At 49.7% G+C, this 27,325-nt stretch overlaps 1 protein-coding gene across 1 annotated transcript; it reads right to left on the bottom strand.

The window, feature by feature from the left end:
• Window positions 1–966: 966 nt before the first annotated feature.
• Window positions 967–16,046, bottom strand: LOC146027162 (E3 ubiquitin-protein ligase TRIM39-like). Its single transcript, XM_083158119.1, has 3 exons — window positions 15,910–16,046; window positions 13,102–13,176; window positions 967–2,832 (listed from the first exon to the last, which is right to left on the bottom strand). Exon 3 carries the CDS (start codon window positions 2,828–2,830, stop codon window positions 1,076–1,078), a length of 1,755 nt encoding a protein of 584 aa, XP_083014245.1. The 5' UTR covers window positions 2,831–2,832; window positions 13,102–13,176; window positions 15,910–16,046; the 3' UTR covers window positions 967–1,075.
• Window positions 16,047–27,325: the final 11,279 nt, after the last annotated feature.

Genomic DNA, 27,325 nt, shown 5'->3' with positions numbered 1-27,325 from the left:
CTGGCCACTCGGTCCTGCATTTGATGGTCTACGACCATCGAATGATGGGGGAGGTTCCAAGAGATGGAGGAGGTGTATCCGTAAGAAATACACACGTGCTCCGTGCGGTCAGCGGATTACCGCATTCGGACGGAGTGAGCGATCCGTACGAAAGGCGGGGTTTAGGACGCACGGTCCTGGCCGCATATTCGGCTCCGATCAGAATAAGGGCCTATATCTCCTGTGTGTATACTGCTTCCCCTGCATCTCTCCAGCCACCATATAACAGTAAGGGCCTGATTCAGGTTTGTGATACCCCTTTCACATGGCAATGCCGGGTCGGACCTGGGATCTTGATGTCGGGTCCATCCCAGAACCAACCCGGGCCGATGCTTTCACGTTAAACCCAGATCCGCCCATTATAAAAAGTACGACCTGGGTAGTAAGCTCTAGCGCCACACCTCGACCCGAGTCGTCACGTCATCAATCCAGTAATTACCAGGGTCCGAGGTGCGATGTGAAAGGGGTGTACAGAAAGCAAAAACATAAAGTAACTTTGTGTCTGGAAGAAACCATGTTGCCCTGCAGGGGGAGCAAGAACATTTATATTTGTTCTGTGCAGGGTAAATACTGGCTGGTTTTGCATGCAGCCCACAAATGTTAGACAGCTTTATCGTTCTGCACAACACACCTTCCCCACCTGCAGTGCCGCCCCCGATAATGCAGGCACATGGCAGCAAGGATGGTAAAGTCCCATCCAATACAGCCTATAATCTCCAGTCCAATAATGCAAGTTACCAAAAACATTTCAGAACCTTTATTAGTTACATCACTAATAAATAACTGAAGAACACTCATTTATTAACTGAAGAATACTCATAACTATAGAGTTACATAGAAATATTATGCTGTTTGATACACATGACTGTATGACTGATACATATTTGCCCTGTCAGTAATAGAACAGATAACATTGGACACGACACACAACTACTGTAACACTGAATACACAACTTGCAGTGCCCACACAATTATACACCAATTCCCTGCACCAGACTCACTGTCTGTATATACATATACTTCTGTATCCACTGCATCATATTATGTAATGGGACCAATCAGATTCCCCTCCCACCAGCTCCAGTCTCCTCTCATATTTCTGTACAGAATCCCTTTCCCATACACCTAATACAGCATGAAGGGGCTCAGTGAAGGTGGCAGTGTAGGTGTGTAAGTGTCTGATCATGTCACTCACAGAATAAAAGGTCATAGAAAAAAAGGACATCTGTCCTGCCTCATAATCCAAATAAATCCTCACTCTCTCATAGGAATCACTGACAGGTAACGGGATCGTCTCACCGTCATGTATCACTGAATGCGCCTTATCAGAAGTCCTATCCAAGCACCAAGACTTGTTATTCCATCCAATTTTTGACTGCTCCCCTCTCCTGTCTGCACTGGGATAACACATCCCCACACGCCAGGTGTCTGCGTTACCGACGTCCACATCCCAATAATGTCGCCCTGAGGAGAACCCCCTGGTGCTTAACACCTGAGGATAATCCCAGAATCTCTCTGGTGTCTCTGGCTGATTCTGTTCTATTGAAGACGTGAATACAGTTTTCATGTCTTCTGAGGTAACTATATTATTACCCGCTGTGTTTGCATCCAGTGATAGGTCTTCTGAAGCCTGCACATAGAAACATACATTTATTCCTGTTATTATATCAGATAATATTAGTAATTTCATTGATATAAGACCCACATCCAGGTCCCCTACTTTATTGGCATGCTCATTAGGTCTTCCACTTTCCTCTCTATTCAACTTCTCAATGACCGCCTCTTCATTCTTCTCAGTATCTCCCTCCTCCTTCTTAGTGCCCCCCTCTTCCTCCACCTGTTTTTGGCCAATAGTCATTGGATCAGTCATACAACATGGCTCCTCTGTATCAGACAAGTCACATGTGTCTGGTTCCTGTAAGACAGTCATTGGATCAGACATGTTACCCAGCTCCTTAATCTGACACATCTTCCTGGCAATCTCATCCTTCTTCATTTCCAGCTGCTGAATCAGATCGGAGACTGAGAGTGAAACACTCTCTTCCTGCCTAGAGATCTCATTCAGCACTCTCTTCTCTAGGTCATCCAGCTGTCTCTTGAGGTCTCTAAACAGGGCAGTGACTGTCTCTGTTAAACCAGCTGCTTTTTTAGGATTATTTCTCCTGCGTTTCTGCAGACTCTGGATACTTTTCTCAGTCCCCTTTCTCTTGGTGGTCAATTTCTGCAGAACATTTCTCAGTTTCTCCTTCTTCTTCTTAAAGGCCTCACCCAGCATCTCCACCACGTGTCCCCGATGCTCTCCGGCCAAACTGCAGGACACACAGATACAGACATTGTCCTCAGTGCAGAAATACTTCAAGATCTCTTTATGCAGGGAACATGTTCTCTTCTCCAAGGAAGTGGTGGGATCAACCAAGACATGTTCTGCTGACTTGTTGTGTGTCCTCCAATGTATATCACAGAGAGAAGCTTCACATTTCAGACAGATTTTAAGAACAGGTACTTGAGAGTGGACACAATAAGTGCAGAACATCCCAGTTCCCTCCTCTGGAATAGAGCGTACACATTCTGCAATATTGCAGAGCTTTCTGTTTATCTCTAGTGCAGGACGATCCAGATACTCTGCTCTGCATTCTGGACAGGTAAATACTGTAGTCCCCTCCTGGGTATCCAGCAGACGATCAACACAGGCCCGGCAGAAGCTGTGTCCACATCTCAGGGTGACAGGATCTGTATAAATGTTCAGGCAGATGGAACAGTTCAGCTCCTGTCTCAGATCAGCAGACGCCATCGCTGGTAGCAGAAGAGAGAAATGAAAGTGAGTTTCAGACACTCAGAAATTAGAGGTCTCATAGGGGAAAGCCAATTGCCATCCCATTTAGCCCTCCTGTTCACCCAAAACTGCTCTCTACCCTATGGGATCGTGAACACTTTTGAGTGAGATCTTGCAGTCATAAAGTGCAAGACTGAATTCCCCCCAAATTCTCAACTCAGGAAGGGAGATGTACCAAGCATTGTAAAGAGATGAAGTGGAGAAGTTTCCCAAAATAACCAATCAGCTTCAGCCATTTCATAGACTTTAGTAGAATTGACAGAAGCGGATTGGTGGATTTGCACAACATTTCCACATTCCCTCTCTCCAAAGCTTGATATATCTCCACCTGGGTGGGGTAAAACTTCCATATCAGGTAATACCTACAGGCACAGCTAACCCAGAAAGGGACAACATATAGGAGATTCTACTGAACGGGGATTAGGCAAAAGCTACTTAATCAAATTACAGTAAATTCATTTGTTACGATTCTTCAATAATTATTTTTAATAACTAAAAGGGTTTTTTTTGTAAGAACTTACCATTCAAACCCCTAAGTCCAGTCCGGTGACACAGCTCCACCTTGGGATGTAGGAGGGTCCGCAGGAGCCAAGGCACCTATAGCTGAAAATTTTCCTCTGGCTGCAGGCTCCTCCCCTTCTGCATCCCATCATGCTTCAGTTCATCTTAAAAAGCACAACTCAGTACAATGCCCGACATCTTATATGCACAATCATCTTACCATAACATGACACACATGCACGGCATGACTTACTGAGCGTAGGGGAGGGATCGCTGTGTCACCGGACTGGACTCAGAGAAAGGGGTTTAAACGGTAAGTTCTTACAAAAATCCCCTTTTCTCTTTCGTCCAGGCCGGTGACACAGCTCCACCTTGGGACGTTCACGAGCCGATATTATGGGAGGCTACGCTCAGACCGCCAGTTCTCATTACTGCCCGTCCAAATGAAGCGTCCTCCGACGCATACTCATGAAACCTGTAAAATTTGGTAAAGGTGTGAACAGAGGACCAAGTGGCAGCCCTGCACAACTGCTCCGCTGTAGCCCCATGACGCACAGCCCAAGAGGAAGCTACTGACCTGGTATTATGTGCATTAATCCGAGAAGGAACCGGTCTACCCACCTTGGTATAAGCAAAGGCAATCACTGACCTAAGCCACCTTGCAATGGTCTGCTTAGAAGCAGACTAGTAAAGAAAGAGAAGAATGTCCTTTTGTTAGGTGCACCTCAAAGAATAAGACTCTAAAATATAACTTTTAATTGTTCATTTATAAAAGGCTGCAAACATTTTAAAACCATATAACAAACAGGGGTGGGTACACACACATAAAAAATGGGGTGGCAGGCAGGTGTTTGCTGACAATACTCTTTAATAATACTGTGTGGGGTGACAGTACAGTGTGCGGGGCTACCACAGTATGTCCAATAGATCACTGTTTCATGCGGAAGCAAGTATAACTCCGCTGACAGAGTCTAGGTTGGTGCCCTCTTACAGGTAACTCGTTCTACCTTTTATGTAAAATAGGCCCTGAGGGAGCTTAACTGCGAAGCGCGTGCCGGCTAGCGGTGCGCAGGCAGTCCTGTTTTGCTGATTTATTATTTTTCATACAATGCATTTTGATTTATGTCTGAGCAGTGTGGAGACTCTATAGCCCTTATTAGGGCTTCTACCCACTGATGTGCTGATAGCAGAGACACCCCATACTGGGTCTCTATCATCTTATATAGTGAGGAAATCTCTTGGAGGTTTATATGCCCCTGCAGCATATATAGGGCGAATGATTAACCCCAGAGACACCACCAGTTGTACTACCTGCTGACCACACACTGACTCACCGGTGCCGAGATCTCTCTGATATTGATACGGAGTAGACACACCGTGCGAGCCAGTAGCGATACAGCTGATGCATTGCTTGTGATCAGAATAAACACAGCATTCTCAGCAGGTTTACACCACCTAAGCACATCGTGTTATTTTACATAAAAGTTAGAACGAGTTACCTGTCAGAGGGCACCAACCTAGACTCTGTCAGCGGAGTTATACTTGCTTCTGCATGAAATAGTGATCTATTGGACATACTGTGGTAGCCCCGCACACTGTACTGTCACCCCACACAGTATTATTAAAGAGTATTGTCAGCAAACACCTGCCTGCCACCCCATTTTTTATGTGTGTGTACCCACCTCTGTTATATGGTTTTAAAATGTTCGCAGCCTTTTATAAATGAACAATTAAAAGTTATATTTTAGAGTCTTATTCTTTGAGGTGCACCTAACAAAAAGGACATTCTTCTCTTTCTTTACATGTCCATAAGCCATGTCCTGTGGTAGCACACCCCTACAGTACGTACCCAAAATTGTTACACAGGGGTCCTCTCCATATTTCAGTCTTGTGCGATTACCCCAAACCCCCCCCCTTCCTTAGAAGCAGACTAACCTCTCTTATGCACATCATAGGGAACCAACAACAGATCTGTTTTTCGGATATCCTTTATCCTGTCCACGTAAATTCGCAAGTTGCGAACTACGGCCAACTTTCTTAATTTGGCCCTATTTTTGGCCCCTTCAGAAGGGGAAAATACCGGGAGCACAATCTCCTGGTTCAGATGAAAGGAGGACACTACTTTCGGCAAAAACGTAGGTACTGTTCGAAGCACAGCCCTATCCTCATGAAAAATTAAATGCGGAGATTTACAGGACAACGCTCCTAACTCCGAAAGCAATGGATAACAAAAACGTAAGTTTCCAAGACACATATTTAAGGTCAGCTGACATTAATGGTTCAAAAGGAGGACTCTGAAGTACAGACAGAACCAAAGATAAGTCCCACGGCTGAACCTCAGGCAGAAAAGCTATCCTTTTCTGGAAAAAGATGGATAAAGCAGGAAGCTGTACTTTCAGAGACTGTAAACCCAGTCCGATGAGAAACCATACTGTAGGAACTCCAATAATCTGGATACCTTGAATCTGGAGGTGTGACGCTTACACCACCTGATGTAAATCTTCCATACTCGGTGATAATTTGCAGCTGAGACTGGCTTACGAGCCCTAAGCATAGTCTGAATCACCGCATCAGAGAGACCCTTCTTTTTCAATAAGGTGGTCTCATAAGCCAGGCCGTCAAACTGAGCCAAGCAAGGTCCTGGTGAAGAAACGACCCTTGTCTCAGCAGGTCCTGACGAAGAGCAAGAGGCCAAGACTCCACTGATAACCTCAGAATGTCCGAGTACCACGACCTCTTGGGCCATTTTGGTGCTATCAGAATAGCTTGCACCTGCTGAGACCTCACTCGTTTCAACACCCTCTGTATCATTGGAAACGGAGGGAAGATATATACCAGGTGAAACTGCCAGGCGGTTGGGTCCCTGGTCCTGGAACAGAACTTCGGAACCTGACAGTTGTTCCTGGATGCCATTAGGTCCACCTCTGGGAGCCCCCAGTGACTCACAATTTCCTGGAATACCTCCGGATGCAAGCGCCATTCCCCCTACAGCAGATCCTCCCTGCTGAAGAAATCCGCCTCTACATTCCGGATCCCCGGAATGAAGACAGCAGACAGAACCGGAGTGTTGTTTTCTGCCCAGGTAAGGATCCGTGAGACTTCCTGCATTGCCATCTTGCTGCGAGTCCCGCCCTGATGATTCAGGTAAGCCACTGCCGTGGCATTGTGCGACTGTACTCAGATTGGAAGGCCTTTCAAACCATCCTCGGCCTGCTGAAGAGTCTTCCAAACTGCACAAAGCTCAAATATATTTATTGGAAGTCTGGATTCCTGCTTGGACCAAAGACCCTGCAACCGATGGTGAAGGGCAATTCCCCCCCAACCCCTGAGACTGGCGTCGGTCGTTATCACCACCCTGTCCCAAGAGCGAAGCGACCGCCCCAGCTGCAACGTCTCTATGTCCGTCCACCAAAGTAAGGACTCCTTTGTTTCCTGAGAGAGAAGCAAACTTTCCTGTTTCAAGGTCTTTGCATTTCCTGACCAGCAAGATAGAATGTTCCATTGAAAAATTCTGGAATGCTACCTGGCAAATTGAAGCGTCTCGAAAGTCGCTACCATCTTGCCCAGGAGTTTCACTCCCTGCCAAACTGTAGGCCTGTGAGCCTGCAGTAACAGTAGGATTAACTGACGGATGTTCTTTGCTTTGGATTCTGGTAGGAAAACCCTGTGTAAATGGGTGTCCAGTATTACCCCCAGAAAAAGTAATCTCTGAGATGGAATTAAATGGGATTTGGACATGTTTATAACCCATCCCATGTCCTGCAAGAACTGTGTTGCTATGGACAGGTTTTCCACCAACTTGTACTCTGGCTCTGCTTTGAATAGCAGGTTGTCTAAGTATGGGATGATCACAATCCCCCTGAGTCTCAGTGATGCAGCCATTGCTGCCATCACCTGTGTGAATACCCTTGGCGCTGTGGCCAGACCAAAGGGTAGGGCCTGGAACTGTAAATGAGTCTCTCCTATCGCGAAGCCAAGAAGAGACTGATGTTCCTTGCATATTGGTATATGTAGCTATATCCTGGATGTCCACGGATGCTAAAAATTCCCCAGGCTCTATGCTGACAAGCACTGAGCGGAGAGACTCCATTCAGAAATGATCCACCCATAGGTGTTGATTTAGAGATTTCAGATTTAAAATGGGTCTGACTGACCCATCTGGTTTGGGTACCAAGAAGAGTATCGAATAAAAACCCTTCTTGTGTTCCTCCTGAGGGACCGGGGCCATAACGTCTTTCTCCCTGAGAGCCGAGGCCGCTTCCAAAAGAACCGTGCGTGCCCTGGCGTCTCGTGGTAAAGGGGTTGGCAGAAATCTCTTTGGATGATTCCCCCTGAGATTTATCCAATAACCTGTTGAGACAATGGACAGAACCCAATGGTCGGTTGTTGGAAGGTTCCACTTGTCCCGATACTGCAGGAGGTGACCCCCCACACTGAGACCAGAACGGTGAGCCTGTACCCAGTCATGCGGAGGATTTATCCTCTCCTTTTGATCCTTGCTTCTTACTGAAGGCCCCAAATCTGGATTTGGCAGCCCTACCTTTACCTGCCGGGAATCTACCTCTTCCCGCCTGTCCTCTGTTGGAAGCACCGCCACAAAAAGGAGGAGCGAAAAGTAGGTTTAAATGCTCCAAACTTAGAACCTGAGGCCTTAACGGTGGTAGGCAAGAAGGTACTTTTACCCCCCGTGGCCTGTTTAATAATGGCTTCCAGTTCAGTGCCAAAAAGCAATTCCCCTTTAAACTCTAGAGTTTCCAGAGCTTTCTTAGATTCACTGTCAGCATCCCAGGACTTCAGCTAAAGGGCTCGCCTTGCTGACACAGAAGTGGCGGAAACCTTGGATGCCATCTTGGCACCTTCCTCCCCAGCCTCAGTGATGTACTCTGCAGCACACCTGAGTTTCTCTGCCAGGAAAAATGCCTCAGAAACAGGCCGCAGCTGATCAGCCAAAGCCTCAGCCCACTTAATCATAGCCTTCGCTACCCAAGCTGAGGCAATAATGGGGCGGAGTGTAAATCCCACTCCCTCAAAAACAGCTTTTAGGCATCCTTCCACTTTCTTATCCACCGGATCTTTAAAGGCTGCACTACCTTGGACTGGTAATGCTGTGGCCTTGGACAGTCTAGCCACCGGTGCATCCACCAACGGGACTCGCTCACACATATTTACATGCTCTTCGGGCATGGGATACATATTTGCATATCTCTTGGACATAGACACCTTTTTGTCAGGTACTTTCCAAGCCTCCACTAACAATGCGACCATACCAGGGTATGAAGGGAAAGTAAAAGCTTCTCTGTGCATTCTCTTAAAAATGCACTGAGCCTGAATCCTATCTTCCTCTGACAAGTCCAAAGCCTGTCTAACAACCAGGATAAGATCCTCAATGCCCGGGACTGATGCCTCAGCCTCTTCCCTATGGTCACCAGACAAATCATCACACTAGCAGAGGAGGTGCAACTGAAGGCCGTCTAGAGCAGTGGTTCCCAACCTGGGGTACTAGTACCCCTGGGGGTACTCTGCAGACCAGCTGGGGGTACTTGAAAATAATATTGGTAATGGCGGACAATGAAAAGGTCTTTTGATGGCTGAAGACCCATTGCCATGGAGACAAACCATGTTGTGTCATATGCCTGACCAGCAATCCACTGGGAGCTTCCCATGCTGCCCTCAGACATCAGCAGTTAACTGCTCAGCACTGACAAAAGGTAGAGGAAGCAGCGGCATTAATCCTACTGGTGTTAGTGGGAATCCTGGAGATAATACACAACCAGTGTCTAGACACAGAAGGGCATGATTCCTTGCTGTATACTACTCCTCCGCTCCTCCTTAATATAAGGACATGCATAAGGATCCGCATATCACTAAGTACTGTCCATATTTCAAAATGAGAGGGGGTACTTATCAATGAAAAGCCTAATCAAGGGGTACGGGAGAGAAAAAAAGGTTGGGAAGGACTATCAGGGTTTTTTTTGCAAACTTTTCCATGAGTGCATTCATTTTATGCACCCCCCTGCGCAGTTTCCTGAATGACCTGCAATAATATGGGGTCCCCTTGCGCGGGAGAAATGGACCCCATAGAATTTCGGGAGGAAAAACTGGGGCCAGGAGACCTGATTAAATTGTCCCTCTGTCTATTTTGTGCCTCAACAAGGGCATTCATAGACCTCCCCAATGATGCAGCCCACGCTGGCTCTTGCTCAGACCCCTGGGCATGTGTATTGCCAGGCACAGACTTACAAGCAGGGCAAGGTTCCCCTTGGTTCATCTGTTCACATGAATATTTAACCCCACAAAAACTGCAGTTTAAAGACATGTCCTCCGCCCCCCCCCCCCCCCTCTACAGCAGCAGCATCATCACCTGTGTCAGTCATGATTAACCCACAGAGCAAAATGTCAGGCAATGTACAAGACAGAATATACTGTTGTACTTAGCTGTCTGCTTGCTGTTCTGTACTTCTCAGCGTCAGCGGGGGTAGCGCTTCCAGGAGACTCCAAACTTGTGCGCAGCAACAAGTTCAGCCAGCTTCAGCTTACACTGCAGAGAGAGAAAATGGCGCCCGCACACAAGTGGGAAGGGACCAAGTCCCTGCTTCAGCGGGGTAGGAAGCCTGAATGGGCGCCCTTTTCCCCCCATTAGCCGCTCCCACAATCAAGACTCCTCACCTCCTTGTGCCTCCCCTCTGCCGGGATCACTTGGAGTTGTCCGGCACCACCAGACACCTGTGACAGCCTTCACTTCCCCGGAGGGATTTCAGGCTGTAATCCCTTCGAATATGGCATCCGCCATCGCGGGAGGTCCTTCCCCTTCTGCAAGGAGCCGGATCCGGAGCGCTCCCAGACAAACCCTGGGGTTAAGCGCTGTGCAGCGGGTGCAGACAGACACCCCAGCACACAGAGCGCTGACAGGACGCGCTTCTGTCAGCCTCTGCTGCGCTGTCAGTGTGATTTGCATCTATTAGAAGCAACACACTGGCGTTAAAAACCTGCACTAACACTATTGTTAATAAAATAAGAAAAACCTAACTATCTTAGTGAAAAGCCAGAATAAAAAAGCCGGCTGCCACAGCAGCCGATCAGCCAAGCACCCACTCCTGTATGCACCTAAAACGAACTGAAGCATGATGGGATGCAGAAGGGGAGGAGCCTGCAGCCAGAGGAAAAGTTTCAGCTATAGGTGCCTTGGCTCCTGCGGACCCTCCTACATCCCAAGGTGGAGCTGTGTCACCGGACTGGACGAAAGAGAAAAATGGTTTGGTCTATTAAACATTTGTGGATTATATGGATCTATTTAGAATATTGGGAAATGAAAGCTATCTTCACATTTTCGTAAACTTATAAACTGGTAGCGGGGCTCCGATAAGATCGACTACTAATGGAATGGATTTCCGGAATGAGCTAAATGTTTAAAAGGGGATTAATGTAGGATGGTTGATCGGAGGCATGTGTGTGAGATGTATTGTGGATGTTATGAAGGTCCCTTAATCCACTCTGCTTTCGTGATTAATACGTGTAAAAGGAGCGGTCATTGCCGGAATGCACTTCGCCCTGGAAGACCTCAGCCAACCGCAACTGCAACCCATGGACCAGAGTGCTACATCTGTCGCTGCTGCCAGGGAGCACTCTCCCTCCTTCTCTCCTCCTCACCGCTGCCGCCCAATCCACTGCTGCCCGCAGGGAATTGCACAGCGCCTCCTGTTAGAATTTCACATAAAAAATGGCCGCCCCCTCACAGCAGACGGTTATTAAGGATGCTAGAGGAGGCGGCGACCTCCTCTTGCATCCTAAATAACGGTCTGCTTTAAGGTGGTGGCCATTTTGCAAGTGATATTCTAGCAGGAGGAGTGCCGGTACTGCAAACAGGAGGATCTGCTGGTCCTTGCGGGCAGCAATGGAGCAGGGGTGAAGTGGGGAGGGGGGGGGGGGGGGATAGTGGACCAATGGCAGCGAGTGTTATGGAGTCTATAACCAAAAATGTTGGCCCTGCGCTCACTTAAGGGAGTACCTGAATGATGAATGTTGTAATAAAGTTAGACTGTGATGCTAAAATCAGTTTGATACTGTCTATTATCACTAGGTGGCAGTACTGGTAAACATGTAGTGGCTGAAACAGTGATGTAAAAAATCAAATATTTTATTTTATAATGTTGGGTGATGTAAAACATACAAGAGCAATTAGTGATAGGGAGGGCCAGTGGGGATATGAGACAAGCAGTCTTTGAACTGAGGATGGTGAAGTGGTAAGGAGTCTTGTGTTGCAGGGAGCTGGCGTCAACAAGACCACGAGTGTTCTGGAGTGACATATCACTTTGCAAATGGGTGTGGTATGGGACTCCGACAGTCGGGATCCTGACTGCCCATACTCAGACAGCATGGTGAGCGCTCGCCACGCTGCGGGCACGGTAGCACCTATTCTTTGTCCCTCTATGGGGGTCGTGGATGAAGTGCCAGATGAACAATGCCCCCCAGCCAGTGGCGCAAGTCTAAAAAAATACTCAGTGGTACTGTGTGTGACCAAAAAATGGGTGTAGCCCCATGTCACATGGGGTGTGGCCAATGAAAATGGGGGTGTGATACACATATGCCCCCAATAGTGCAGCACTAGATACACATATAACCGCAATAGTGCCAGATATACATATGTCCCCAATAGTGCCAGATACACATATACCCCCATGGTGCCAGGTATGCCCCCACAGTACCAGAAACACATATGCCCCCAATGTGTCAGAATTTCCCAGCATCAGTGCAACTCACTGCTGTTGCTGCTGCTGTCGGGAGAGTCCGGTGACCCCCTGCCGTATGTCTCCTCCTCCGCTGCCACTTCCCTTCGGAGGTGAGCTCATCGTGCTTCTCTCCTACCCATCACTGTGTCCCTATGACTGGGCCGTCAGCCAATCAAAGTTCCCGGGCCGGCTCCTGATTAGCTGCTGGCCCGTGAGCTCTGATTGGCTTGTGGGCCAGTAGCCAATCAGGAGCTGGCCAGCGAGCTCTTATTGGCTGATGGTCCAGTCACAGGGACACAGTGAGGGGTAGGAGAGCTGCACAAAGCGCTCTCCTCCCATCCCCTCAGAAGGGAAGCAGCAGCCACGTCACTTCGCCCAGTGGAGGAGACAGACAGCAGGGTAGGCCGCAGAGGTCCCGGAGCACTGTGACGTAATTTTGGAAAGGAGCTTCAGGAACGGCGTTCTGGCCCAAAAAAGCCCTGGTCACATTACATCTAAGTAGTATAGAGATGTTCTCTATAACTCTGTGCTCCCTACATTGTGGCAGTTCTACAACAATGCCACCTTTAATGTTTCCATGGTGACGCTAGACTCATATACAGAAAATGCAATAACTCGGATGAACTGGCCAGCTCAGAATCCAGATTTTAACCCCACTTAGGGGTCGATCCTATTTGTTGTGGTTGATTCGCGAGTGAGAATCATCACGGCACCAAGCGCACTATACTAAAGGCTGAATTCACTTAAAAAGTGCTCGCACCTCCATAGGGGTATGAGCAATTGTAAGCGAATTCGGCCTAGCAAAGGGTGCGAGATCGGGCTGAATCGAGTGCCGTTGCCGGCATTTAAATACATGGCAAAACAGAACCCGAATGGCACCTCGCGCCCTTATAGGATCGACCCGTGAGTTTGAATTAAGAGACAGGTGCGTTCTAGGCCGACTCCACCTTCTTCAATGTGACAGTTAGTCGCTGTACTACAAGACAAAACGGCAAAACCTACCACCGGCTGTTGTCCAGGAACTTGTAGGCCGTGTGCAAAGAAGGGAGTCTGCAGTGGTGGCTGCACCTGGAGGACCTGCAAAATACATTCATCTATTTACTGTCAATGTCCAATCACTTTGTCTACATAGTGGCCCTTATTCTGTTCTGTGCGATCCCCCGTGCATTTGCATGGGGGAGCAATGTTGAGTGTCTGCGCATGTGCAGACGCTTGGTGCGAGCGGGCATGGCGAACTGCCAGATGGCTGTCCTGTTCGCACCTAGCAGTGCGGGTGGGCTGGGGGTTCGGCGGCGAGGGGTCGTGCCCATGGGAACGCCCAGCATTTCATGGGCATTCCCACGTAAATGCCCCCGTGACGTGTGTGGGCAGCTGGCGTCAGCGGATGTCTGCTGCCCGTCCGCTTCCCGAAGTAGAGATGAGTTTCCCACCCCTTTGGGTCCCCGCTTCCCACCGCCTTGCTGATGGGGGCGCGCAAGCGAGTGACGGCGGGAGCCAATTAACTTAACAGTATAATGTTTGGGTTGTGGGGGAAACGGGAGCACCCGGTGAAACTCCACACAAGCATGGGGAGAATATACAAACTCCACACAGATATTGCCATGGTGTGGAGTTTGTGTACCCATGGCCTCAGTGCTGAGAGGCAGTAATGCTGTCAGTGTGTATATACAGAGACACGGGGCAGCACGGTGACATAAGGTGCCCACACACGGTGCTATTTTACCTTGCAATGTGGCTACTTTTGGACTAGATTGCAATGAGATGTAGTGGAAAACGCATGTATGGGCAGCAATAGTGCTTAGTATCGCTGCCTCACAGCAGTCAGGTCAGGAGTTTAATTCCTTGGACGAGAGAGAGAGAGGGGGAGATTCTCTAAGCTAGAAATGCGGTAAAAACCCCGTTATCGGGGGTTTTACCGCATTTTGGGATGCTGTACCGCGGCGGGGGGGCATCGCCAGAAAAATCTGGCGATGCCCCATAAAAGCCAATGGGCTTCTACCGCAACCTTCCGCCGCCCCGACCCGCACGGACCACCGCCGCCCCGCATCGCCCCCTCACCTGTGTCCGGGCAGCACAGAGCTGTGCTGCCCGGACCGGTGACCTCCTCCCTGCACTGATCCTCTTCCGGGCGGAGGAGGAGAGCCCCGCGCAGCAGCAGCAGCGCCGGGTGTGGGAGAGAGAGGTGAAATGAAATCGAGTTGAGCTGTTGCGCGTGTTATTGAAATAAGGCGTTTAACTCTATATGGATATTTAAGACAGCTGGATTAAGCGTATTTAATTCATAAATCCATTTGGTTTCGGTTTTCTTTAGTTCCGTACTAAGTCGCCTCCAAGCCAATGTCTCTGATTATTTTTTAAAGATTCATAATAACACACACAACAGCTCAACTCGATATCCTTTCATTTCACTACCTAACAAAAAACATGTGCTTGCCGCCTTTTATAATGACCACTTCCGAGAAAAAAAACTGTGTTTTTACAATTTTTAAATAAAGTTTTTCTAGTATAAATTATACAACCCCCCCGTAAGTGGCCAAAACATCCTTGACAAAGAGTTAGGGCTGTTTCACACAGTACGGTTCCTGCCGCACGGTGAAATCCCGTACGGTCAGGGAGCCGCGCTGCACTCAGAATTTTATAATGGCAGGGATGGCCACAGCCCGGCAGCCGTCCCTTCCAGTGGGGGGATCCGGCTGCAGCCGTGCGGCCGGGCCGTGGCCGTCCCGTGTGAATGGACACAATAGTGTCCATTCACAACTGCTGAGTGCGGCACGGCTCCCTGGCCGTACGGGATTTCACCGTGCGGCAGGAACCGTACTGTGTGAAACAGCCCTTATGGTGTGTACACAGTCGACATGCTGCCGTGCGATGCGAGTCCCGATGCGATCTGATGGCATCGGGACTTGCATCGCACGGCAGCATGTCGACGGTGTGTGGGAAAATGAAGGAGAGCATAGTATAGTACCTGCTGTCACCACTGGGTGCCGGGATGTCAGCGTGCTGCGACACCCGGGGCCGCGGCACATCAAACAGTCTTGTTGCCTGCCCTCACTATGTCGCTGCCGATTTGCGCTCACTCGGGAGCGCGCATAGGCAGCGCATCGGGCTCGCAAGCCCTCAATAGTACACAATCGGTATGCGATATGGCTTCCGATGTGCACTATATCGGCAACATCGGAAGCCATGTCGCACCCGTGTGTACACACCTTAAATCTTGAAACACATTGGTGGTTAGCCGGGAGCACCGATACCCTAACTCCGCTATCCGACCACAATTACTCAAAAAGAGTGTAAACATTTATGCAATTTGTTTTCAAATAAAAAAAAAAACCTTTTTTACAGGCAAAGCACAAATACCCATTGTTACATTTCATAGCGCTCCAATCTCTATATTTAACTACCCTATTACACGGAGCAGCTCAATACAAGCGCAATTGCACATATCCCATCCCTAGAGCATGTATCAACTAATATTTGGGGCAAAATAGTAAGTAACCCTGCTGCGATCCCCCCAGCAGCACCGCCAGACGCATCTCGGATGGCGATAGCCCATTGTAGCCTACTATGGGCTACACACAGCGGCAGTGCGGTCAGAGGGATCACACTCTCCACATGCCCTATTCTCTATTACAGAGAGAAGCAAATTGCGTCCCCCCACCACCCTGAAATTCGTGTGTACCCCTCCCCCACCCACGACCCCCCGAAATTCGCGGGTACCCCTCCCCCACCCACGACCCCCCGAAATTCGCGGGTACCCCTCCCCCACCCGCGAAATTCGCGGGTATTTCAACCCCCCACAGAAGTACTCACGGTTGAAGTCTGGGCTGGAACCACTGTGGGAGGAAGGTGCTGGCAGGAGGAGAGGACCGAGGAGCCACTGCACACAGTCCTGTCTGCGGAGTTTTCACTCTGGCTTCCAGCCGCTGCCAAAGGCCTCTGCTGGGTCACGTGTGTTATTCAGTCAGTGTGCTGGGTCACGGGTGTTATTCAGTCAGTGTGCTCTGGTGGAGGGGGCGTGGCTACTGCTCTTCAGGCCAGTAGGCAGGATAGTCTAGGAATGGCTATCGTTGCCTTTGCCATCGATGGTTGCCATCGATGGCAAAAGACCAACTAGCCATCGATGGTGTAATACCATTCATGGGATGACCATCGATGTTTTTACATATCGATGGTCATCCATTTTCTTTGATTGATTGATCTGTGGACCAATCAAAATATGGGGGGTGGGTGTCGGGGGCAGTGCTATGCTCCGTGTCCCGACACCTTGGGGAAACCGCAAAAACTGTGACATCGATGGTGGGAAACATTCTGGTTCTCCCCCATCAAGCATGGAAAACGGCCCAAAAGAGGAGGGTTTGAAATGGCCCGGTGTCCCAGTGGGCCAATCCGCCCCTGAATCATCTCATGTGTTCATGATCACTGGGAAGAGCTGACTCTCCCTGGGTCCTAGCTCCCGCTTTGTTCTGCCCTGACAGTGAATGTAGTTACAGCAGTTTTTTAAACTCTATTACAGTCCAGGTTTTAAGGATATCCATGCATGAGTCCAGATGGTTAAATCAAATTGACTGAGGTACTAATTATGTCACCTGTGCTCAAGCATGACTATCCTTAAAACCTGAACAATGGGCCTGATTCAGAGCAGGCAGGGTTGCATTTCCCACTAGGCACGTGCCTATGGGCGGCATCTGCTGGGGGCAGCATGGCATCCCCCCTTCTTGCGGGGGTCTGCGAAACACTGGAGGGGGGGGGGGGTCATGGAGGTCCGTGAAATGCGCAGGCAGGGTCACGAATCGCGGGAGGGGCGGTCGTGGGGGTCCACGGCTCCATATCCAGCAGTGACATCTCCTCCAGCACTGTGGAGGAGGAGAGGACAGGATGCCGCCTCCAGACCTGGGACTGTGACTGCTACATCAGCAGGTAGGGGGGTAGGGCATCAGCCTGTTACTTAAATCTGGCCCTGAGAGCAGGTAGAAGGACTTCCTCGCCACTGTGCATGGGTGCAAATGTGTATGTAGCTGTGCACACAGGGGGTACATCATTCACCATCAAATTATTTCCCCTGCTCGCCAGGACTCACTCGGCACTGCAAAGGCCATTGATGACATCAGTGGACTACCTCCTGGCGGCCGGGAACACCAGCATTTTCCTGTGTACTCCTCCAAACGCCAGCAGGGTGTCAATCACCCTGCGAGCAGCGAAAGTAAGCTAGCCTTCAGAGCACAGAGCCTACAGTCAAGGCCGCCGAGAGGGGAGGGGGCGGGTACATTTTACCTGGGCCCGGGCCTGTCAGTGGGGCCCGGGTCCAGACACACACACACACACACTTTAAAAAAATATATATATTTGGTGCGGGGTGGCCGGATCTGAAGGACTAGGAGCATGGGCCCGGGGTCAGCTGTGTTCGTGCGGCAGGGCGGCTGTGCCTCACACCAACTCACAGTGCGGAATATTCAGTGGTGGCTGGGGTGGGGGATGGTACAGGCTGCCCGCAGCCACACTGCCTGCCGGAAGCAAGCACAAGAATAGTGGCAGAGGATGGGCGGGCAGGTGCCAAACAGAATGGCAGGTGCTGCCGATTCTCTCACCCACAAAGCTATCTACAATTAAAGCTCCGTCAGATCCGCCTCTATGAGTGCTCCTCAGGCTGCAGACAGCAATGTGCACAATCACAAAGGTAATTTGCTGGGGGGCGGGGGGGGGGACAAGGAGACAAGTGTTAAGCCCCGTACACACGGGGGGAGATATATTGCTCAGCAATATATTCCTGAGCAATATATTGCCCAGTGTCTCCTTTGCATCAGCGACCTGAGATGGTCGCTGATGAAAAGGATCCTCTGCTGGGGGAGCCGCAGAGGTAATTAGCTGGTCGCAGGAGGAGCAGAAAACTGGAGCGCGCACCCGGCGATTTATCGCTGGTGCACACTCCAATCACTGGCAATATGGTCGCCTGCGACCATATTCGCAGCGATTATAGCCCCTATCGCCCCCATGTGTACACAGCATTATTGTTCTTTTATTTACCCCTAAAGGCCCCCATACACTACACAATTTGGGCCCGATTTCACCTGATTCTGGAGGATCAGGATGAGACATCGGGTGAAATTGCCCAAATCGTGTAGGGTATGACATCCAATCTGATCCGATGCGCGGTCCCGTGCGCATCGGATCAGATCTGGATGTCGGACGGTCTGCACATAAGATAAATCTTATGTGCAGCCGGCATTGAGCTGGTCTGTGGGCGTGGGGACCGGAGAGCAGGGTCCAGTCCATGTGTGATGAGAGAGGGTAGTCACCTAGCGGCAGGATAGGTGGCGGGGAGCGGGGTCCGGTCCAGCTCCAGGAGTGGTAGTGGGCTAGTGTGTGGACTGGAGACTAGGTAGCGGCAGCTGCAGGCGGGGAACACGGAGCGCACGGCGCATAATAACAGAGTCCGGGTAGCGGCGAGCGAGAGAATAGGAAACATCCTATTCAAAAGACCAATCAGCGTCCGCCCTGCCCGCCCAGTCTTTTGAATAGGATGTTTCCTTTTCTCCCGCTCGCCGCTACCCGGACTCTGTTATGCGCCGTGCGATCCGTGCTCCCTGCCGGCAGCTGCCGCTACCTAGTCTCAGCAGGACGTGCTCCCCTCCCGCAGCTGGACTGGACCCCACTCCCCGCCACCTTTCCTGCCGCTAGGTGACTACCCTCTCTCATCACACATGGACCGGACCGGGCCCTGCTCTCCGGTCTCTGGTCCCCGCTCCCCCAGACGGACCCTGACGCCCCCCCCCCCCCTGCAAGCTCCCCCAGACCCTGCTCTCCCACAGCTCCCCCCGGATTTACATGTGATCCGATTTATCACATGTAAAAAATGGCACATCAAGTGCCAAATCATATCAGGAGCTGCCGGGGGAGCTCAGGGGAAGTCGGGGCCGACATTAGGCCGACTTGTCCTTAGGACAAGTCGGCGTAGTGTATAGGGGCCTTAAGTAGTGCTGCAGACTAGGATGGATAGATAGATAGATAGATAGATAGATAGATGGCGCCAGTCCCTCCTACACTGACCCCGTCAGCTGGTTCCACCAGCGGGTTCAGCGGTGACTGACAGCCGCGATAGCGGGGCCGCCGTCATCAGAGCTGACGTCAACAGGGGATTCCCCTGTGTCTCTATCTGTATGCGATCAGCTGCCTAGTGCAGTGTGTACGTGGGCGGCAGACTGCTTGCTCCTATGGCAACAAGCCTTCTGCGCAGACACGGGGCAAGATAGATCACGGGTATGTGGAATGTGGGACATGGAGACAAGTGGTGAACTGACAAGAGTGTGAGCGCTGCCCTGTCTTAGCGGCAGCTGACTCGTGCATAGTGGGATGTGTGGAACTTAAACGGTTGCTGTCAGTTTGTTATAAAGGTGTTTAAAGCAACTGATGTCAACGAGGGGCTAAATATGGCACTGTTCACAGTGCAACCTCAGTCAAGTACTTAACTTATATGGGCTCCAAAGGCTGGTAGAGACTGTGGATCCCAATCAGGTCAGAACAGGATACCTAAGCCATAATTTTATCATGTACATATTAGGCTGGTACATGGAGTCATGCTCACCTTTAAAGTACACAGCGGTACTGTTTGTGCGCATAGATGTAGCAAGCCTGTATACAAACATTCCACACGAGATAGGCTTGCTACATCTACATCTATGTTTGTTTTATAATGTTTGTATACAGGCTTGCTACATCTATGTTCGTTTTATAATGTTTGTATACAGGCTTGCTTCTCGTGTGGAATGTTTGTATACAGGCTTGCTACATCTATGTTCGTTTTATAATGTTTGTATAAAGGCTTGCTACATCTATGTTCGTATACAGGCTTGCTTCTTGTGTGGAATGTTTGTATACAGGCTTGCTACATCTATGTTCGTTTTATAATGTTTGTATACAGGCTTGCTTCTTGTGTGGAATGTTTGTATACAGGCTTGCTACATCTATGTTCGTTTTATAGACGACTTGTTCCTCCTGTGGACGGGTGGTGAAGAGAAACTTCTGCAGTGCGTCTTCCACATCAGATTTTTGGTACCCTCTGTCAAGGAATTTCTTAGCCATTGTTGATAGGGCTTGTTCCAATTCATTGGGATCAGTGGTGATTCTTAGTACCCGTAATAATTGTGAGAACGGGAGACCACGCTTAAGTGGATCTGGGTGAAAGCTGCTGGCATGCAGTAGCGTGTTCTTATCAGATGATTTGTTATAGACGCTGGTGCTGAGTTTCCCCACTGCGAGCTTGATCATGACGTCTATAAAAATAATTGAAGTTCTGCTGAAGTTCAGGGTCAGCCTGATGGTTCCAGGGATGGTGTTTAGGTAATGAGTAAACGCCAGAAGGTTAACCTCCTCAAGCGCGAAGATCTACTGTCCACAGTACCAAAAAGAGGAGAACCTAAAGAAGCCAGGCTAAACTTCTGTAGCACCTATACCTTAGCCTCGAAGCATATAAAACAAAGATACAGGAACACTGGCATTTGATTTCCAGCGACCCGACCTTGGGACCTATGTTGCCTTCACCACCTCAATTTGCGTACAGAAGGGGCCCCAACCTTAAGGACAAGCTGGTCGTCACAGATAGGACACGGTCCATTGACAAAACCAACAGCTGGCTTATGAGAAAACCAGGGGTCTTTAGATGCACGGGATGCGTCAATTGTCCTTTTCTAACCCTGGGAAACAGCTTTACCAACCCCTTTGACCAAAAGGAATACAAATACATATATATGCTGGACTGCAACAGCAGATTCGTTATTTACATCTTAATGTGCCCTTGCAAAATGCTCTACGTGGGGAAAACCTCCAGAATGATGAAGGAACACTTGGGACAACACCGTTCCTCCATAAAAAAGAGCCTTGGCAGCTGCTGGAAGCCAGAGTGAAAGCTCCGCAGACAGGACTGTATGCAGTGGCTCCTCTGTCCTCTCCTCCTGCCAGCATCTTCCTCCCACAGTGGTTTCAGCCCAGACATCAACGGTGAGTACTTCTGTGGGGGGTTGAAATACCCGCGAATTTCGCGGGTGGGGGAGGGAGTACCCGCAATTTCGGGGGGGGGGGGGGGGTCGTGGGTGGGGGAGGGGTACACACAAATTTCAGGGTGGTGGGGGGTCACAGGGGTGCCCGCGAATTGGGGGGGTCGCGGGGGACGCAATTTGCTTCTCTCTGTAATAGAGAATAATAGGGCATGTGGAGAGTGTGATCCCTCTCTCTCTCTCTGACCCCTCTTTTTCCTTCTCTCTCTCTCTCTTGATCTCTCTCTCTGCGGTCCCTATCTCAGGGGCCCATTTATCATTGAATCTGCCAGGGACAGGGCACCGAAAAGAGCCTGTCCCTGTGATGCACGGAGCCGAAAATTGGGGGGGGGGTCTGCGCATGCTGACCGCACTGCCGCCGTGCAGTGTGGTGTGTAGCCCATAGGCTACAATGGGCTATCGCCATCCGAGATGCGTCTGGCGGTGCTGCAGGGGGGATCGCAGCAGGGTTACTTACTATTTTGCCGCAAATATTAGTTGACACATGCTCTAGGGATGAGATATGTGCAATTGCGCTTGTATTGAGCTGCTCCTTGTAATAGGGTAGTTAAATATAGAGATTGGAGCGCTATGAAATGTAACAATGGGTATTTGTGCTTTGCCTGTAAAAAAAGTTTTTTTTTTTTTTTGATAAAACAAATTGCATAAATGTTTACACTCTTTTTGAGTAATTGTGGTTGGTGCTCCTGGCTAACCACCAATGCGTTTCAAGATTTAAGGTGTGTACACACGGGTGCAATATGGCTTCCGATGTTGCCGATATAGTGCACATTGGAAGCCATATCGCATACCGATTGTGTAATATTGAGGGCTTGCGAGCCCGATGCGCTGCCGATGCGCGCTCCCGAGTGAGCGCAAATCGGCAGCGACATAGTGAGGCAAGACTATATAGTGCAGATCTGCACTATATAGAGTCTTTGTGCCTGAATACTCACTCACTATAGCTCCGGCGGCCAGAGGGAGAGGGGCTTCTCCTAGGGCTGCGCTGCAGGGCTGATGACCCGGCCGGAAGAAGTCCGCCTAAAGAGGAGGGCGGGGGGTGTGGCCTGATGTCTGCACGGCGGGGGGGGAAGCTGTTTGATGTGCCGCGGCCCCGGGTGTCGCAGCACGCTGACATCCCGGCACCCAGTGGTGACAGCAGGTACTATACTATGATCTCCTTCATATTCCCACACACGGTCGACATGCTGCCGTGTGATGCAAGTCCCGAGACATTGGCGTGGAGGCGACTTAGTACGGAACTAAAGAAAACCGAAACCAAATGGATTTATGAATTAAATATGCTTAATCCAGCGGTCTTAAATATTGATATAGAGTTAAACGCCTTATTTCAATAACACGCACAACAGCTCAACTCGATATCCTTTCATCTCTCTCTCATCCAAGGTATTAATCTCCTGACCCGATTGCTGTGAGGCAGCGATACTAAGCACTATTGCTGCCCATACATGCGTTTTCTACTACATCTCATTGCAATCTAGTCCAAAAGTAGCCACATCGCAAGGTAAAATAGCACCGTGTGTGGGCACCTTATGTCACCGTGCTGCCCCGTATCTCTGTATATACACACTGACAGCATTACTGCCTCTTAGCACTGAGGCCATGGGTACACAAACTCCACACCATGGTAGTAACTGTGTGGAGTTTGTATATTCTCCCCATGCTTGTGTGGAGTTTCACCGGGTGCTCCCGTTTCCCCCCACAATCCAAACATTATACTGTTAAGTTAATTGGCTCCCAATAACAAATGATTCCTGGGCAGACTACAGATGGAGCCGCCGTCACTCGCTCGCGCGCCCCCATCAGCAAGGCGGTGGGAAGCGGGGACCAAAGGCCGCCCACCCATCTCTACTTCGGGAAGCGGACAGGCAGCAGACATCCGCTGACGCCAGCTGCCCACACACGTCATGGCCGCATTTACGTGGGAATGCCCATGAATGCTGGGCGTTCCCATGGGCACGATCCCTTGCCGCTGAACCCCCAGCTCACCCGCACTGCTAGGTGGGAACAGGACAGCCAACTGGCAGTTCGCCATGCCCGCTCGCACCAAGTGTCTGCACATTCGGGTTCTGTTTTGCCATGTATTTAACCCCTTCCCGACTTTTGACGTACATTTACGTCATGGTCGGGATGTACTTCCCGACGCATGGCATAAATGTACGTCATGCATTTAAAGTGTCACCGCGTCTATAGACGCGGTGACAGAGGGGAGATGGCTGCTGTCCCTGACAGCAGACATCTTCCCTCATTGCCCAGGGGGGGCAGAGATGCCCCCCCCCCCCCCATCGGCGATCGCTGCGATTGGCTGTTCAAATGTGAACAGCCAATTGCAGCGTTTTCTGTGTTCTGTGTATAATTTTGTCTCTGCTGCCCCCTAGTGTCCAAAAAAATTAAAAGGAGGTTGAAATATTGATGGCAACATAAATTAGACATATGGTCTTTGTTAGTTATTAACTATTTTGAGTGGTATGATTATTTGTCTCACAAGCAGAAAATTTAACATTTTGCAAATCGCAAAATTTTCCATTTTTTTACGACATTTTGGTATTTTTCACAAATAAACACAGACTGTATCGACCAAAATTTACCACTAACTTAAAGTACAATGTGTCACGAGAAAACAATCTCAAAATCACTGGGATAAGTAAAAGCAATAAAAAGTTATCCCCACATAAAGTGATACATGTCAGATTTGAAAAAAAGGGCTCTGTCAGGAAGGCAAAAACAGGCTGCGGCGGTAAGGGGTTAAATGCCGGCAACGGCACCCGATTCAGCCCGATCTCGCACCCTTTGCTAGGCCGAATTCGCTTACAATTGCTCATACCCCTATGGAGGAGCAAGCACTTTTTAAGTGAATTCAGCCTGCTGTATAGTGCGCTTGGTGCCGTGATGATTCTCACTCGCGAATCAACCGCAACAAATAGGATCGACACATTGGGGGCATGTGTGTATCTGGCACTATTGGGGACATATGTATATCTGGCACTATTGGGGGCATATGTGTATCACACCCCCATTTTCATTGGCCGCACCCCATGTGGTATGTGGCTACACCCATTTTTTGGTCGCACACAGTACCACTGAGTATTTTTTTAGACTTGCACCACTGGCTGGGGGGCATTGTTCATCTGGCACTGCTGGGGGCATAATGTGTCTGGCATTACTGTGGGTATTGGGGGCATTGTGTAACTGTCCGGCACTGCTGGTGTCATGTATATATGGTACTGCTGGGGGCATTGTGTATATATGGCATTACTGGTGGCATAATCTGTGTGTGTATGGCACTGCTGGGGGCATTATGTTTAAAAAAAAAAGTTAATGTAACAGTTAATGCCCCGCCCCTTTGGTAGCTCCACCTGCAGCACCACCCACTTCTGCCCCACACACAGTTCCACAAACACCTCCTCCTGATCTGCAAGGGTGCCGGATGGGTTCCCAACAGTCGGGATCCCGACAGTCATTTACCCGACATCAAAACGCTGACAGCCGGGTGCCCGACAGCCACTCGCTATTTTCCCTCGTGGGGGTCCACGACCCCCATAGAGGGAGAATAGAATAGGTGCTACCGTGCCCGCAGCGTGGCGAGCGCTCGCCATGCTGTCTGAGTACGGGCAGTCGGGATCCCGACTGTCGGAGTCCCATACCACACCCATTTGCAAAGTGATTTGTCACTCCAGAACACTCGTGGTCTTGTTGACGCCAGCTCCCTGCAACACAAGACTCCTTACCACTTCACCATCCTCAGTTCAAAGACTGCTTGTCTCATATCCCCACTGGCCCTCCCTATCACTAATTGTTCTTGTATGTTTTACATCACCCAATATTATAAAATAAAATATTAGATTTTTTACATCACTGTTTCAGCCACTACATGTTTACCAGTACTGCCACCTAGTGTTATAGACAGTAACAAACTGATTTTAGCATCACAGTCTAACTTCATTCAGGTACTCTCTTAAGTGAGCGCAGGGCAGCGGCGTAACTACATTTTGGGCGCCCCCCGCCGTTAAAGGGAGGGCGCCCAGCCACTCACCCGCCCCTCTGCCCGCCGCACCAACCCCCGCAGTCTTACCTAGGTTCAGTACCCGCTGGTCCCGGCTCCCTTCTTCTGCTATGAGGACCCCAACAAAATGTCCGCCCCCATACAGCAGACAGTTTCAGAGAACTCTGTGCTATATGGGGGCGGCCATTTTGTGGTGGTCCTCAGCAGAAGAAGGGAGCCGGGACCAGCGCGTACTGAACACAGGTAAAGACTGGGGATGGGGGGGTTTGCGGGGGTTGGTGTGGCGGGCGGCGGGGTGTAACTATAGCACTGCAGCCCCCGGCGCCCGCACATGCATAGCGCCCCCCCGCGGTCGCGGGGGCTGCGGTGCTATAGTTACGCCACTGGCGCAGGGCCAACATTTTTGGTTATAGACTCCATAACACTCGCTGCCATTGGTCCACTATCCCCCCCCCCCTCCCCACTTCACCCCTGCTCCATTGCTGCCCGCAAGGACCAGCAGATCCTCCTGTTTGCAGTACCGGCACTCCTCCTGCTAGAATATCACTTGCAAAATGGCCACCACCTTAAAGCAGACCGTTATTCAGGATGCAAGAGGAGGTCGCCGCCTGAGGCAGCGGTGAGGAGGAGAGAAGGAGGGAGAGGGCGCCCTGGCAGCAGCAACACATGTAGCCGCTGCCCCATTAACCCCCGGCAATAGCTTCCACAGACCCCCAGTGCCCAAACTGACCTACCGCCTCCAAGCCACCGCGGGGTCTGCGGAGCTATTGTTACGCCACTAGCTGCATTCTTCTTTGTGAATGGAGGTTTATAAGCAGCTGCTCACCCATAATATCCAAGTACATGGGCCTCCCTACAAAGTGTTCCTGTCAAAACCAACACATTAGTGGCCATTTGGAAGTTGTATGCATGTGGTCCATGGGTTGCAGTTGCGGTTGGCCGAGGTCTTCCAGGGCGAAGTGCATTCCAGCAATGACCGCTCCTCTTACACGTATTAATCACAAAAGTCCCAGTGGATTAAGGGACCTTCATAACATCCACAATACATCTCACACACATGCCTCCGATCAGCCATCCTACATCGATCCCCTTTCAAACTCATTTAGCTCATTCCGGAAATCCATTACGTTAGCAGTTGATCAAATCGGAATCCTGCTACCCGTTTATAACTTTACGAAAATGTGAAGATACAGTAGCTTTCATTTTCACAATATTCTAAATAGATCCATATAATCCACAAATGTTTGTTAAACCAAACCATTTTTAGTTATTACAAATAATTATTAAAGATTGATTGTACTGTAATTTGGTTAAGTAGCTTTTGCCTAATCCCCGTTCAGTACATTCTTCTATATGTTGTCCCTTTATGGGTTAGCTGTGCCTGTAGGTATTACCTGATATGGAAGGTTAGCACCACCCAGGTGGAGATAGATCAAGCTTTGGAGAGAGGGAATGTGGAAATGTCCAAATCCACCAATCCGCTTCTGTCAATTCTAGTACAGTCTATGAAATGCCTGAAGCTGATTGGTTATTTTGGGAAACTTCTCCACTTTATCTCTCTACAATGCTTGGTACATCTCCCTTCCTGTGTTGAGAATATGGGGGGAATTCAATCTTTCACTTTATGCGGCAGGATCTCGCTCAAAGGTGTTCACTACCCCATAGGGTGGAGAGCACTTTTGGGTGAACAGGCGGGCTAAATGGGATGGCAATTGGCTTTCCCCTGTGAGACATCTAATTTCTGAGTGTCTGAGACTCACTTTCATTTCTCTCTTCTGCTACCAGCGATGGCTTCTGCTGATCTGAGACGGGAGCTGGACTGTTCCATCTGCCTGAACATTTATACAGATCCTGTCACCCTGAGATGTGGACACCGCTATTGCCGGGCCTGTATTGATCGTGTGCTGGATACACAGGAGGGGACTACAGTATTTACCTGTCCAGAATGCAGAGCAGAGTATCTGGATCGTCCTGCACTAGAGATAAACAGAAAGCTCTGCAATATAGCAGAACGTGTGCGCTCTATTCCAGAGGAGGGAACTGGGATGTTCTGCACTTATTGGGGGAAATTTACCAATATGAAAAACCTAGTTTTTGTATTGGTATTTCCCCTACGACTGCATACGACTGTTTCAGTCGTATGCAAAGTCGTGTTCCGGAGGGGAAATTACAAAGC

This window comes from Crinia signifera, chromosome 8, assembly GCF_055691185.1.
Source record: "Crinia signifera chromosome 8, ASM5569118v1, whole genome shotgun sequence".
In the NCBI taxonomy this organism is placed as follows: Eukaryota; Metazoa; Chordata; class Amphibia; order Anura; family Myobatrachidae; genus Crinia; species Crinia signifera.
The sequence above is the reverse complement of the archived record's forward strand: the minus strand, read 5'-3'. Positions and strand labels throughout refer to the sequence as shown.